The 14,393-nt window shown below is 46.8% G+C and overlaps 1 protein-coding gene across 1 annotated transcript; it reads right to left on the bottom strand.

Annotated features, from left to right (window-relative positions):
- Positions 1-4,758: 4,758 nt before the first annotated feature.
- AKR1A1 (aldo-keto reductase family 1 member A1) lies at positions 4,759-14,363 on the bottom strand. The gene is made up of 10 exons (XM_065876745.1): positions 14,271-14,363; positions 12,426-12,437; positions 9,556-9,645; positions 7,776-7,895; positions 7,453-7,604; positions 6,659-6,854; positions 6,127-6,326; positions 5,780-5,852; positions 5,540-5,626; positions 4,759-4,924 (listed from the first exon to the last, which is right to left on the bottom strand). The coding sequence occupies exons 3-10, from the start codon at positions 9,637-9,639 to the stop codon at positions 4,859-4,861; spliced, it is 978 nt and encodes a 325-aa protein (XP_065732817.1). The 5' UTR covers positions 9,640-9,645; positions 12,426-12,437; positions 14,271-14,363; the 3' UTR covers positions 4,759-4,858.
- Positions 14,364-14,393: the final 30 nt, after the last annotated feature.

Genomic DNA, 14,393 nt, shown 5'->3' with positions numbered 1-14,393 from the left:
ACTAGATCCTACATGCACGCCGCAACTAGTTTGCATGTCGCAGCTAAGAATCCCAAATGCTGCAACTAAGACCCGGCGCAACCAAAATAAATAAATAAATAAATAAAATTTTTTTTTTAATTAAGAAAAAAAAAAGACAGGGTAAATTTTGCTGTGGTAGCAAGTAAACCCAAAATTTCAGTGGCTTCATTCAATAAGATTCAGTTTCCACTCTTACTATATTTTCATCTCAGGTCAGCTGGAGGCTTTGCTCTGTGTCATCCTCATTCTGGGTCTCAAGCTGATGGAACAGCGACCATAAATAATATAGAGTATTGCTTGTCACTGTTTCAGAGGGTAAGAGAGAATATGTTGGAACTCACACTTGCTCTTAAAGCTTTCACCCGGAACCAACACATAATCACTTTTTTTTTCCATTGGCCAGCACAAGTCATGTTAATATCTCTGGAATACTAGAGTAAAGCTTTAATGCAAAAAATGACACCCTGGATCTCCACAAATAGAAGTATCATCTACCTCTGTTGTGGCAGAATTGAATGGCTCTTGACCTCATGATGATAGCTCAAGGTGATGTTTACACTGTTGTCAACACAAGTCATTAAACTATAAAGTGAATTAGAAAGAAACATCCCTAAAATTAAAGAAACAGTCTTGGTTGTCCACTCCATTGAGAGAGAAACAACTGTTTAATTAATTCAGGTAGATCCTGGATGTAGGGAAATGAAACAGAATGAGATTTAAATGTAATTAAATGTGTGTTAATTATCCTAGCAAAAATATATGCTCTCCATGTATTCATTATACTAGCTGAGGCTTGCTTGTCATGTTGTATAAAACAACCTATTGAAACCTCAAAAGGCCAAAGGCCCAAGAGGTAGTGAAACAAAACAAAGACACATCTGGACAGGCATATTTATAGCCTTATGAATATACAGATGTCAAAGTGCAGATGATCCTCAAAGAGGAAAATCAAGGGAACTTGTCATGAACATTCTAGAAGTTAACATCTCAAACCAATAAAGTGATTTTCAATGTTTTAATTCTTTGGACAAATATCAGGACTCCTTCATAGATCACATTTTCCTGGACAAATACTGTGACCTCTTTCATATGTATGTTATCAGTCCCCTTTCACCAAGTATTCTTTTTTGGTTTGCCAGACTTTTTAATTTTTTTAGTATAGTTGATTTACAATGGTGTGCCAATCTCTGCTGTACAGCAAATGACTCAGTTATACACACATATACATTCTTTTTTTTTACATTCTTTTCCATTATGGTTTATCACAGGATATTGAATATAGTTCCCTGTGCTATACAGTAGGACCTTGTTTATCTGTTAGTTTGCCAGACTTTGACTACAAGGTTCATATTCTCTCTCCTACATAATGTCACAAGGTCTCAGTTTTCCTACTTGACTGTGAGATATCCCCTCCTCCCTGCAGACTGCAGGGCAGTTTCTGAAAGGGGTCTTAGATTGTACTTGTGTATAAAAAATTTTGATGTAAGGAACTGGAGTGTGGTGGTGCTAGCCTCTGGCTGGTAAGCACTCCCTTCCTCTAGAATGTAGTCTTATAAAGGCAAATCTCATTTTAAAATCTGAGTTTGTGGTCTTTTACTCAAAACAATCATATAAAGAATCTTTTTGCAAAAATACTTAAGGACTTCATAGTTTTCCCAAAGGCCTTCCTTAATACTTTGATAAGCCAAATATCCTCTTTTGAAGTCTAGTGTCTTCATCTTTGATTTTCTTTCCCAATTAACTGTGAGATCCTCACTTTTCGATAGCTTTGGGTATGATGTGTTAAGTTTCTAACATCACTTCCATTGCTTCATAAAGTACTGTTAACTTTTGCAAGATTTGCAACTTCACTTTTCATTGGATGTGCACTGTACTGCCCAGTGATTTAGACAAAGATGTCAACAGAGAAATGCTAATGTTAAGCAAGGTGTGATGTTTGAGTTAAGAATAATTTCTAAGTAGTCAACTTATCAGTGAATAATTTGATGTTATGACAACTTTCACTTCCTGATATGAGCTGAATTGTGTCCTCCCTCCTCAAAATCATATACTTAAGTACTAACCCCTAGTACCTCAGAATGTAACTGTATACGGAGACAGGGTCTTCAGTTAAAATAAGATCATTAGGATGGGCCCTAATCCAATATGACAGCCTTATAAGAAATTTGGGCACAGGGAATCCCCTAGCAGTCCAGCGGTTAGGACTCCACGCTTTCACTGCTGGGCCCCAGGTTCGATCCCTGGTCAGGGAACTAAGACCCCGCAAGCCATGTGGTGCAGCCAAAAAACAAAACAAAACAAAGAAACAAAAAAAGAAATTTGGACACAGATGTGCACAGAGGGAAGACAATGTAAAGACACAGGGAGAAGATGTCCATCTACAAGCCAAGGAGAGAGGCCTGGAACAAACCCTTCCCTTATGCCACTCAGAAGGAACCAATCCTGCTGATGCTTTGATCTCAGATTTCTAATTTCCAGAACTGTAAGAAAACAAATTTCTGTTGTTTAAATCACCCACTCTGTGGTACTGCTATGGCAGCCCCAACAAACTAATACATTTCAAACTCATGTTACCTCATAACTGTGGAAAGTTGGATCATGAAAGGGTATAAGGGAGCTATGGAATCATATAGCAAGCCACCTGGGGAGGGTGAGATCAGGAAAGATGTTCCAGAGGAAGTGACAGCTAAAAATGTTTAAGTAATAGATGTTCATCCAACAGTAGGCTAACAGGTGGATTGTTCCAGGTAGAAAGGACCACAGACAAAAGATTAACTTCTCGGGTTGGTAGATGCAAACTATTACATTTAGAATCGATAAACAACAAGGTCCTAATGTATAGCACAGGGAACAATATTCAATATCCTGTGATAAACCATAATGGAAAAGAATATTTAAAATAATAGTGTATGTGTATAACTGAGTCACTTTGCTGTACAGCAGAGACTGGCACATTGTAAATCAACTATATTTCAATAAAATAGAATAAAAAGACTAACTTCCAACATGCCTCCCTACAACCACTTGGCCTCTCCCTTTGCGGAGCACAGGCTCCAGACGCACAGGCTCAGCGGCCATGGCTCACAGGCCCAGCCGCTCCACAGCATGTGGGATCTTCCCGGACCGGGGCACGAAGCCGTGTCCCCTGCATCGGCAGGCGGACTCTCAACCACTGCGCCACCAGGGAAGCCCCCCTACAACCACTTTTTATCCCACTAATCCATTTTCCCCACTGCACTAGCAGTGTACTTCTAAAACACAAATCATGCCATGTTATTCCTGCTCAAAACTCTTACATGGCTTCCTGCTTCATTCAGGATTAAAAAGCCTAAAGTCTTGGACTTCCCTGGTGGCACAGTGGTTAAGAATCCACCTGCCAATACAGGGGATACGGGTTTGAGCCCTGGTCCGGGAAGATCCCACATGTCACGGAGCAACTAACCCCGTGCGCCACAACGACTGAGCCTGCGCTCTAGAGCCCACAAGCCACAGCTACTGAAGCCCGCGCGCCTAGAGCCCGTGCTCCACAATGATAAGCCACCACAATGAGAAGCCCGCGCACCGCAACGAAGAATAGAACCCGCTCGCTGACACTAGAGAAAACCCGCGCAGCAACAAAGACCCAACGCAGCCAAAAATCAATAAATAAACGTATAAATGTATTAAATAAACAAAATTAAAAACCTAAAGTCTTAACCCAGTCTCCTAGGCCTTACATCACCAGGTCCCTACCTTATTCCAGCATTATTTCATGCCATTCCACCCCTGCTCACTTTCAGTTTGTCACAAAGACTTTTCTTTAGGTTTTTCCAACAACTTCTTTCAGTTTCAAGGCTATCCAATTTGCATGGAACACTATTACCTCTCTCACCTCTTTTAACTAATTATTCCCTACTCATCCTTCAGATCTCAGCCAATTAAATCAGTAAGCTTCTCACTCTGCGCTTTTTCATAGCACTTCTTCCAACTGTAATTAAACTAATTACACCATTACTTAGTCTGTCTCAAGTAAACTGTAGGGACCTATGTGTCTTGATTATAGCTATATCCCCAGGGTCTCGCATCGTGCCCAAGTACTCCATAAATATTTTCTGAATGAAGAGCAATGGTTCAACTAGAAAACTGAGTTTTGTGTGACCAGAGTTTAGAGGGATTTTCTAAAAACCCAAAACTTCAGTCTCTAGTGGGACCACAAAATATATGATAGGACCTTAGGTACAGTGACAAACTTTGGTGCTGACTCTGCCTCCTTCAGGTAGCCTATGCACACTGACTATAGTGTCTGAGAGAAAAAGACCCTGTCCCCAGTTTTCCTGATTTTCCAAGCTGCGACTCCCAAACTTCAGAATGTAAGTTTTGTTGGCTCTTCATATTCTTAAATCTAGGCACTAACTAGATGGGTGGGCGGGATGCAGGAACTCAAGACCCATGCCCAGAAGTGTGAAGAAACCACAGGATTCTCGCTGCCCTGATCTCAGTCCGTAAGTGACCAATTTTTGGCATTCTCACGAAGACTACACTGGGATGGCATGTAGTGCTAAGAGGTGCCTCTAGGTGGCGCTACTCCACTAATACACCTTATAATTTATGAAGGCGGGCATGGAATTCAGCTACACACTGGTTTCTCCAGAATCAAGAAAGATAAGGGAGTTTGGACTCATGGCAGGTCACACCCAGCATCCGTAAAAGAAACTGTTTCCATATCAGGTCTGACCAGACAAATAAGACAAGCAAGTATCATGGATGAATACTCCAATGGCTTTATTAACTCCTTCTTTCTGGGGATGGCAGGACTTTATAGCTGGAGAGATGAAAAGGAAGCCAGGAAGCTGTGGTCTCAATATGGGTCACTGAAGGGGTACAGAGGGTGACCTGCATCTCTCGGGACCCTCTTCCCATCCACCTGGAAAGAGAAACAGATGACTCCATTAGTAGGAGCTGACATTCCAAGAATGTCATCTTTTCCCAAGAATCTTACTCAACAGCCTCACCTGTGTACAGCACTATGACAGATGGCACTGACTGAGGCTAGGGCCTCAGAGAATGCCACAGTACCAAGAGCATTCCAGCACCAAACCCACAGCCTGGTACGTGGCTGACCCTGCCCCTAAGAGTTTGCAGTCTCAGCTGGGATAATGAATTCTTTATTTCCCTATGTGCAACAGGGAAACCTCTAACAAGATTGAGAATGTCCCATTCATATCATTTACTGGGTAATTGTTATGTGTCAGGAACTGGGATCTTTTTACACATAGAAAGCTGAAGGTTGGAGAAGTTAAATAACTTGTTCTAGGTTACAAGGTATCGAGATGCAGGACTGGAACTCACAGGCTACATGCCTTATCCCTCACCCAGACTACTTCCCGGAGCTCAGTAAAGAAAAAAGAGCCCACTGTGTCCAGGACAGCAATCCTACCAACAACAACATCCTGTGACCAGGAAGGTTGAGGCCAGACTTAGGGCAGAATCCTGCCCCAAATCTCATATTCCCTGCCTCTGGGGGGTGATACACACTCACCATAAGCATGGGCACGATGAATCGCAAATTTTTATTCAGGGCATCTAGCTGCTTCATCTCCTCCAGGCTAAAAGTGAAGTCAAACACCTGGGGATGGGAGGCGGGGGCGGGTGGTCAGGAAAGCCAGTTTTGCGAGTGGAAGTTGGGGTTCCAGAACAATGCCTTCTTAGCCAAACAGAGTCAGGGCCAGACTGTGTCCCAATGGACTAAAGAAGACAGGACAGACACATCACCAAGTACCTGGATGTTCTGAAGGATATGGGAAGGTGTGACACTCTTGGGGATGCAGCTCACTTTCCGCTGGACCTGCCACCTGAGTGGGGAATTGAGGTATAGATGAGGAAGTGGAGTCAGTACACATAAGCACTTTTTTTTTTTTTTGGTCCTCCATGCAGCATTCTCTGAGCTCCTGGAACCCCCGAGCCTCACTGGAATAGGGAACATGCCTCAGAGTGGCCTCTCCCCAGATGACACGGCAGGATTCTCAGCCTCATCCAGGCATTTGGATAAGGAACCCCTCAACCCTTGCCTCCCAACCCAGAAGCCTTCTCCCTAACCTGACTGTCTTTCCCCAAGATTGCTTGTACCTGAGCAAGATCTGAGCTGGAGACCGGCCATGCTTTTCAGCCAGTGCCAGGACCACTGGCTCCTCAAGCAGGACAGGCTCATCAGGATCACGCCAAGCACGATCAGAGGAGCCCAGGGGGCTATAAGCAGTCACCTCCAGGCCACGTGCTTGGCAGTGGGCAATCAGCTCATTCTGAGCCATGTATGGGTGGCATTCCACCTGAGCCAAGAAACAACCTATCATCATGAGGTGGCCACAGCCAGCTTGCTGGCCCCACCCAGACATGCACATCCTGACCAACCCTGCATCGCTGACCCCCTGCTTCCCCTCAACCTGCTTTTCTCACTCTCTAGACAGTTTTCCACTATTTCATTCTCTTCCCACACTTCAATGCCCTTCCCTAAGCAGAGGATTTCTGCACCACACTTCTGACAACTTTCTAGCCATCTCTCTGAAGTAGACCCATCATCTGCTCACTCATGCTCATTTACATACACACACACACACACACACACACAGCCCCCAAACCAACTGATCTTTGCTGTGTTCACCTGCAGGACAGCTGGGCGCACAGAGGCCACACTGAGCACATCATCGATCTGCCGACTGCTGAAGTTGGACAGGCCCAGTGCCCGCACCAGCCCTTTAGCCACCAGTGCCTCCAGAGCCTTCCAGGTCTCCTTGTAGTGGGTGGAGTCATAGCGTATAGTCCCATCAGCATTCTTAGGAAAGGGGTTGTCACCCCGCCTGAGTGAAAGACGGCCCCCCCGGTGTGGGCACAAATGCCAGGCTCCTGCCTACCTGCCCGTCTAGCCACGCTACATCCCATGATCCAAGCCCAGAAAGGGTAAAGGGCCAAGAATGAGAAACAAGCATGGTTTTTCACCTTTCCAGGTCATAACCCAAGTGTTAACTCTATATGGAATGCCCATCTCCCCCCTCTTCTTCTTCCTAGACACATTATATCTCCTCTCCTCTGGAAAGTCTTCCTTAACTCCTTTCACCTCGGGGAGTTGCACGCCCCTGCAGCCTTCTTCAAGCACAGAGCACAGAGCTGATGGTCGGCTCCTCTCACACCCTCTGTGGGAGCTTACTCTACTGCAACCCCAGGGCCTAGGTCAGCAGAAGCTAGTACGTTTCCCAAATGTACAAAAGCAGCAGGACGGACCACCCATGTACCCTCTAGGATACACATCATGTGAGGCTGCACTCCTTTTTTGTAGCTAAACTGTAGCAGAAAAGGCTGAGTGTTCCTCTCCTGTTCTGCTACTGTGACTTACAAAAGGTTACTAACATGACTCTGCCAACCCCTGATTCCCTGGATGAAGACTCTGGCAAGGCTCACTCAAAGGCATAAGGCCAGTGCACCAGGTACAGGTCCAAATACTCCAGCTGGAGGTCAGCGAGTGTCTTCCGGAGGGCAGGCTCCACATCGTCAGGGTGGTGCTTCGTGTTCCACAGCTTGGAAGTCACAAACAGTTCCTCCCGAGGCACCAACTAGTACAGGGGGCAGGGTCCATAGTTAGAAGAGCCACGGGCACCCAATCTCACCCACCCTCACCTCTGGGAGAGGAATTAGAAGGAAGCTGATGCCAGATCCCTCTCGCCAGGCCTTAGCCCCAGCCTCTGAGTTTTCTCACCCCACCCCTCTGTAGCCCCAGTCCTCACCTTGCCAGGTCCCACATTCTCCTTCAGGGCCTCCCCAATCTCAGTCTCGTTGCCATAGATAGCAGCACAGTCAATGTGGCGGTAGCCTATAGTCAAGGCATACTTAATAACTGCTTTTACCTGCCAGGTGAGAAAAGCAGAAGTTTTAGCTCTGTTGGTCTGGACCAGAAACTGCCCTCCCGAGGGTCACTGATGCGGGGAGGGGGCAGGAATTTACCACTGCAGTCATCCATGCAGTGGAAGTGAGAAGATGGCTCTAGTCTTGGGGACCAGAAGTCTCTTCAGAGACCCCAAACCCTTTGTCCCCACCCCACTAACCTCCAAGCTTCCTTCCAAGCAATCTCAATAGGGCCCAGCTAAAACAAACAATGTGTTCTCAGCTAGATGTTCAGAAGGTAGATGGACACATTGACATGGGACAGAAGGACAGAAGGTAAATAGTTCCCAGGGCAAGGCCACATGGAGGGAGACCCTTAGGAAGCCATGGAGACCAAGAGAGCTCAGGCGAGCAGAAGAGGTGAGGGGGGAGAAAATGAAGGAAGGCAGAGAAGTGAGATGGAAGCTGGGCCCAGAGTCCCCCGCCAGAAGAGAAGAAAGCAGACACCAAGGAGGAGGACAGGCCAGTCAATTTGTTAAAAACCAGACTAACACAGCATTAGGAGCAGAACCAAGGGTGCCAGGCCCCTGCCACTCAAGATCCCCATTTAGGTGTAGCTCTTACTATCCAGACATATGCCCCTCACACCTGACCCTACTCCTGCGGCTCCATACCCTTCCCCATCCCCTCCATCCCTGCCCCCAATCTTGGCCCTGGCTCTGGCTGTCACCAACTACCTTCATCTAGCTCCTGGACTTGCCCCAGGCCATGTCAGTGCCTGCCTACAGAACCAGGCTCCTAGGCAGCTGTAGGAAGGAAAGCAAAGGGAAAGAAGGCAGAGTTCATCCAGCCACACCAGCCTAAATTCCAGAGAGAAGAGGCCATTCTCCTTGCCAGAGTCCCCCCAAACTTCTCTAAACTCTGACTCAGATTCCAAGCACAAGGAACAAGTCCTGAGGAGATGCTCCACCCCAGGTGCAAGCTGAATCTCTACCTGTGTCAGTCTAGAAAAACAGGTCTCCCCTCCTAGGCTCCCTGGGCTGGAAGGGTCTACACCAGGGGTTGCTAAACTCTAGCAGTTTTCTTTTGGGTTTTTTTGGCCCTTGAGCTAAGAATGATTTTTATATTTTTAAATAGTTACATAAGTACATAATCACCTCCATTTTGCAAACTGTCTAACAAAATCTAAATTATTAACCACCTCGTTCTTTAAGAAAAAGTTTGCTGACCTTCAGTCTAAACAGTTGACCTAGTTATTCTTTAAACCCTAATACCTGCTGTGTGCCTACCTCTGGCCTCAAGGAACCCAGCGTGGAACAGGAGACATGATCACAGCACAGGGTGATAAGTGGCATATTAGGGGTCAGCATAGGGCCAGGCACAGACGGGTCCCATGCCTTCACAGCAGTGCAGGTCCAGTCAGGGAAAGGGCTCCTTCCTACACTCTAGGCAGTGCTTGGCCCCTCAACCACTCCTCTGAATCAGCTGTGGAAGCCAAGTGCTCACTGCTGGTCCCTTCTTCCCTTGTTTCTTCCCACTGCCCTCCAGGCTCATCCCACCTGAGGTGAAGTATAGTCGGCGGGCGGGGGGGCTGCTAGAAAAAACACAGACACCCTCTCCTGAATAGTGCCTTTTCCCGAGCAGAGGAGCAAGAAGCCCCCCTCCTAATCTCCCATCCCTCACCTGGCCAGGCTCACTCTTCCAGGTGCCCAGTCCAATCAGGGGCATCTTCTGTCCAGTGTGCAGGAGGATACAGGAAGCCGCCATTGCCCCCTGAAACACAGATGGGAAGAGAATGGTGTGGGGTCAGTGCCGTTGCTTGGGCCCACTGATCAAGACTCCTGTAAAACAGGAAGGGGGCACAGGGGTGATAGGAGAAAAAACACAGAGTCGTGTGTATAGGCCTATGAGCTGAGACAAGGTGCCTGGAACCACGCAAAGCCAGTAACTCCTGGACAAACACTAACGGGACCACCAGCCTGGATGCCCTTCTTCCATCAGGCTAAAGCTCTGCTTAAAGAGCTCTAAAACCTAAAAACAAAGGCGAGGTGGCTTCCCAGAAGTACCCAGCCTTAACTACATGAGGTCTCAAACCACTGTAAGACAGGCAAAGGCCTTTATGAGACAAAGTGAGACCAGGTGACAGAACTGGCTCAGGAAAGGGTCCCTTTTCAAAGGATGAAATGAATGTTCCCAGGAGGTTGTCAGAACTACAGAGACTCTGAGTCCCTCTTGCAGAGGTCTGATTGGCCATGCTGCTAGGCCTGAGTGCGGTCTTACAAGGGAAGTATACTATTTTTTAGATGAAAAAAACAGGCTCAGAGAGGTAAAATTATTTGCCCCAAATCAACAGCTAAGTGGCAGAGCCAACTATTCAAGGAGAAGCTGATGGAAAAGGCAGGAAAAGGCAAGTAAACACAGACCTATAAAATACATTTGCATGTACACTGTGCTACAGAAAAGCAAGTGACTTCTGTAGGGCAAGAACCAGGGAATAATGACACTGGCTTTTAAGAATGAGTTGGGACAGTCCCAAAGGTCAAGGGTAAGAGTCTTTCCAGGAAGAGGAACTAGACACAGGACTTCAGTGCAGCAGAAAGCAGGAAATTACAGATACATGAAAATTTCTAACTGGACGAAGCAGGTGGGTGATTGAAGCAACCCTGTTTGGAGAGCTATGAAAATCAGAAGTCTCCAAACGGGGAACTTCCCAGGTGGCGCAGTGGTTAAGAATCCTCCTGCCAATGCAGGGCACAAGGTTTCAATCCCTGGCCCAGGAAGATCCCACATGCCACAGAGCAACTAAGCCCATGCACCACAACTACTAAGCCTGCACTCTAGAGCCCGCGAGCCACAACTACTGAAGCCCGCATGCCTAGAGCCCATGCTCCGCAACAAGAGAAGCCACCGCAATGAGAAGCCCGCGCACCGCAAGGAAGAGTAGCCCCCCCCCCCCCCCCCGTTCGCCGCAACGGTACAGAAAAGCCCGTGCGCAGCAACAAAAACCCAACTCAGACAAAAATAAATAAATAAGTAAATAAACTTATAAAAAAAAAGAGTATTATGGTAGAGCAGGTAACTGGACAAGTTGTAACTATAACCAACACACCAAAATTGTCTTTCCTAATACTTCTGACTCAGGAAGAATTTTATAGTCTAGCATAACCTTATAGAGACTCCTTTTCTGCTAAAACAAAAACAGAAACAAAAACGTTCAACCTGGGCAGCAAACCACAGACCACTGAAGGCAATACTCTTCATTACCAAACTTCCCAGGGACACCAACCTGCCCAGGGATCAGGCAAACATGTCTGGACTTCACAGGAGGAACTAGCCTGCTAGCTGCTACCAGGGTCTGTGGCTGGTTTCCTGGGCTTGATCTTCAACCCATGACCTGTTGACCTCTCCCAGATTTACCAGAACACAAGGGATGGCTCTGAAATTACACCCAGGCTGAAGAGTGTGAACAAAAACCTGGCCTCAGGGGAAAAGGAAGAAACCTCATGCCTGCCTCTCCCTTTCTTTTGCTTGTGAAACTGAAAACCAAAAAGGCTAAGCCTTGAGGTGGCGGACTGGTCCCAAGGTGTGCAGGTGCCCTGTGCCTATTCAGCAGTTCCCTCCTGAAGACTGGAGTGCTCAGGCCACTGAGTGGGTAGGAACAACCACTGAGTGGTCTTAAGCTGTTCTTCCACAGACTCTTAAAATGGAAATAGGTTGACGGAAAATAAAGTTTCTAAAAAAAAAAAAAAAAAAAAAGGCTAAGGCTTGGAGGGGCAGGAATCATACTGGTAGAAACGGCAAACACAGATCTGCAAATAACAAGAGCTCCAAAGGATAGAAGAAGGCAGAAGACAGATGTTTTCCTCCAGGACAGGAAGTCATCCTCTACCAGCTCCTGACTTCCTTATCTTCTGCCTGGTGCCACAGCCTTTCAGCCAGCCCTGCATTAACAGGCTCTGAGCTTGTCAGCATCTGCCTAGCTGGACCTCTGGCAGAATTCAGAAACCCTCATGTTATCTTGGGAGAGGTTCTAGATGGAAAAGAGAGAAAAGCTGGGTGTGTGGGGAGAGGCGGGTGAGGGTAGTATCAGGATTCAGGTTTTATTATTCCCAGGTCAGTGCCTAGGTTCCTTCTCTCTGAGGCTCAGTCTTCCTTTCTCAGAGGAGGGCTCTAGAGCTGCCTTGATACAGGAACTTGAAAACACAGGAAGAGGAAGCAGTATTCATGTGAGTGTTCCCTGGCTGGATGGGCCTTTCTTCTCTGCTCCCCATAAATACTGATGTCCCTCAGGGTTCTGTCCTCAATCCCTTCTTACTCCCTAGTCAAGCTCAAGTCTTCAGTGATCACCTTAATCACTAATTCTTCCCACCCCAGTTCTATATATTCACCTCCCTCTGGACAGCTCCACCTGTATATCCTACAGGTAAGTGAGACTCAACATGTCCAAAAGTGTACTTATCAAATCCAGCAACACAGCACAGATTTCAAGCTCTGGGGTGGCACAGACCTGGGCTTGAATCTCAGCTCCCCCATTCTAAAGAGATTTTAAGCACTCTGCACAGTGCCTGACCATGTTCTTCTTTCTGTATACTCTATCTCACCAGGGACTCAAGGCCCTGGGTGACAAGTGTTAAAGCAAACCAGACAACCGGTCTACAGTATAATCCATGGGGGCCTTAAAAAAGCCCTCTAATGTATTTCAGTTTGTTTGAGGCATTTCTGAGTATTATCAGATTAGGGTTTCGACAGGTGATGGGGGGGAGTTTATCTTCTTCTTCTGGTTTCGAGGAAGCCAGGACGGAAAGCCACCTTAAATATGTAGCAGTGGCCAAGATTTGGTCTATCTGGCTGCATTAAAAATCCTGTAAATACTTGTAAATATTACAAAAGACACTGTTTGCTCTAAACTGTAATGTAAAACCTAAGATTACAATAACACTTCCTGGACTTCTTGATGTATGTGAAAAGAATATATACTTCCTAAATCTTTATCCAGCCTATCTCTGTCCAACTCCAGGGCCACTGCTCTAGCTGTGACCAGCTGCCCCCCCCCCCCCCCCCCCCCCGCCAAGAACCAGGGATCTCTCTGCTTCCGGTGTGTCTCCTCTCCCCACAAAGCAGTCCCCAAATCTGACCATGTGATTCCCAGGATCTCTTCCAGTAGATCTCTCCTACCCTCGGGATAAGGTCCAGACTTCCTGGTAATACCCTTTATAACCTGGCTCCCACCTCCCCCATCTCTCCACCTCTTCATTTCAGACTCCATATTCCAGGCTTTGCAGAACCAGCCACCATATTTGACTTCAGGCCTCTGCACACTTTCCTTCCCCAAGTCCCACCCTTGCCTGGCTAACTGCAGGTCACCCTTCAGCTAGCAGTTTAAATTTCTGGTTCCTCCCATGTCCTGACAGTTGTGCCATCACTGCATTTGTTTGTTCATTTTCCCTCACAAATCTTGGTACTCCTTGAGGTCAGGGCCTATCATCTACCTAAACCTGTAGCTGCTAGAGTGCCTGCTCCCTCCTCCACCCCACACACAGCGGCAAATGGGGGAGATCTTGTCAGCAGGAGGGGCATTTGATAAAGCCACTGCCTCCATCACCTTCTTCCTTTACTTCTTGGATAACCTGGAAAAAATCATCTCTGGAAAATAACAAAGCATTTACCATCATCTTCGGCAAAAAGAAAAAAAAAAAGATCCCAGTGACTCCAGAAAGGATGAAACTCGGATTGTTCTTGTATTACAGATAAGAAAACTGAGACCTTGGGAAAAGTAACAGGACTGATCAGAATCATCAAGACTCTTCCAAGGGAGGTCCTGCAGCCCAGAGTATGGACAGGCTGAAGGGAGAGTTAATTTATACTAACCCCATCCGGTGAAGGTTCAGATTCCAGTCTCACTTTAACAGAGCACTGGGTCAACAGAAAAACATGCCCTGGCTTTCCCAAACCCAAGGCAGGTGCCTAAGCAAGCGAACCCACACCCCTCCTGCCACTTATGAGAAGCGTCTCTGCAATTCCACATTAAAGCCGGAGTTCCTGAAAAAATCGTGTTGGTGGGTAAACAAAAGGAAGATGGCAACCAAAACTTACTGACAGTATGTGCCGGTAGCTTTAAGAGCTTTATCTCACTTTAACTCTTGTTACATACAGTTCTGATGTAGGAACAGATTTTACCGCTGAGAAAACTGAGGTCCAGAGAAACTGAGAACTTATCCAAGATCACTCAGCGAATAAGAGGAAGCTCAAATCAGAAACCAAGTACGGCCGCCTCCTCAGCATTTGCTCTTCGCTCTAACCCGGGGGCGGACACATCCGCAGTGAAGGTTCGAGGCCATCTCCACTACGACAAAGATGGGGCAGCAGAAGTGAAACTCACCTCGGCACGAGCACAGGACGTTAGCAGGAAAGTATGGCTTTTCAGCTCAGTCCTGTGCCCTGCTAGCGACCCAATGGGCCTCAGCTTCCGGGGTTGGTGGGCAGCAAGAAACTGGCCTGAGACTGGACACCGGGACTTAAGT

This window comes from Phocoena phocoena, chromosome 1 (assembly GCF_963924675.1).
Source record: "Phocoena phocoena chromosome 1, mPhoPho1.1, whole genome shotgun sequence".
NCBI lineage: Eukaryota > Metazoa > Chordata > Mammalia > Artiodactyla > Phocoenidae > Phocoena > Phocoena phocoena.
The sequence above is the reverse complement of the archived record's forward strand: the minus strand, read 5'-3'. Positions and strand labels throughout refer to the sequence as shown.

Excerpts from the sequence above, each read along its gene's own strand:
- AKR1A1 (XM_065876745.1), bottom strand. The coding sequence starts at position 9,639 with ATGGCGGCTTCCTGTATCCTCCTGCACACTGGACAGAAGATGCCCCTG. Across the intron at positions 7,896-9,555 it reads GGAAGAGTGAGCCTGGCCAG|GTAAAAGCAGTTATTAAGTA; the intron begins GTGAGGGATGGG and ends CTCACCTGGCAG. Across the intron at positions 7,605-7,775 it reads AGAATGTGGGACCTGGCAAG|TTGGTGCCTCGGGAGGAACT; the intron begins GTGAGGACTGGG and ends CCCCTGTACTAG.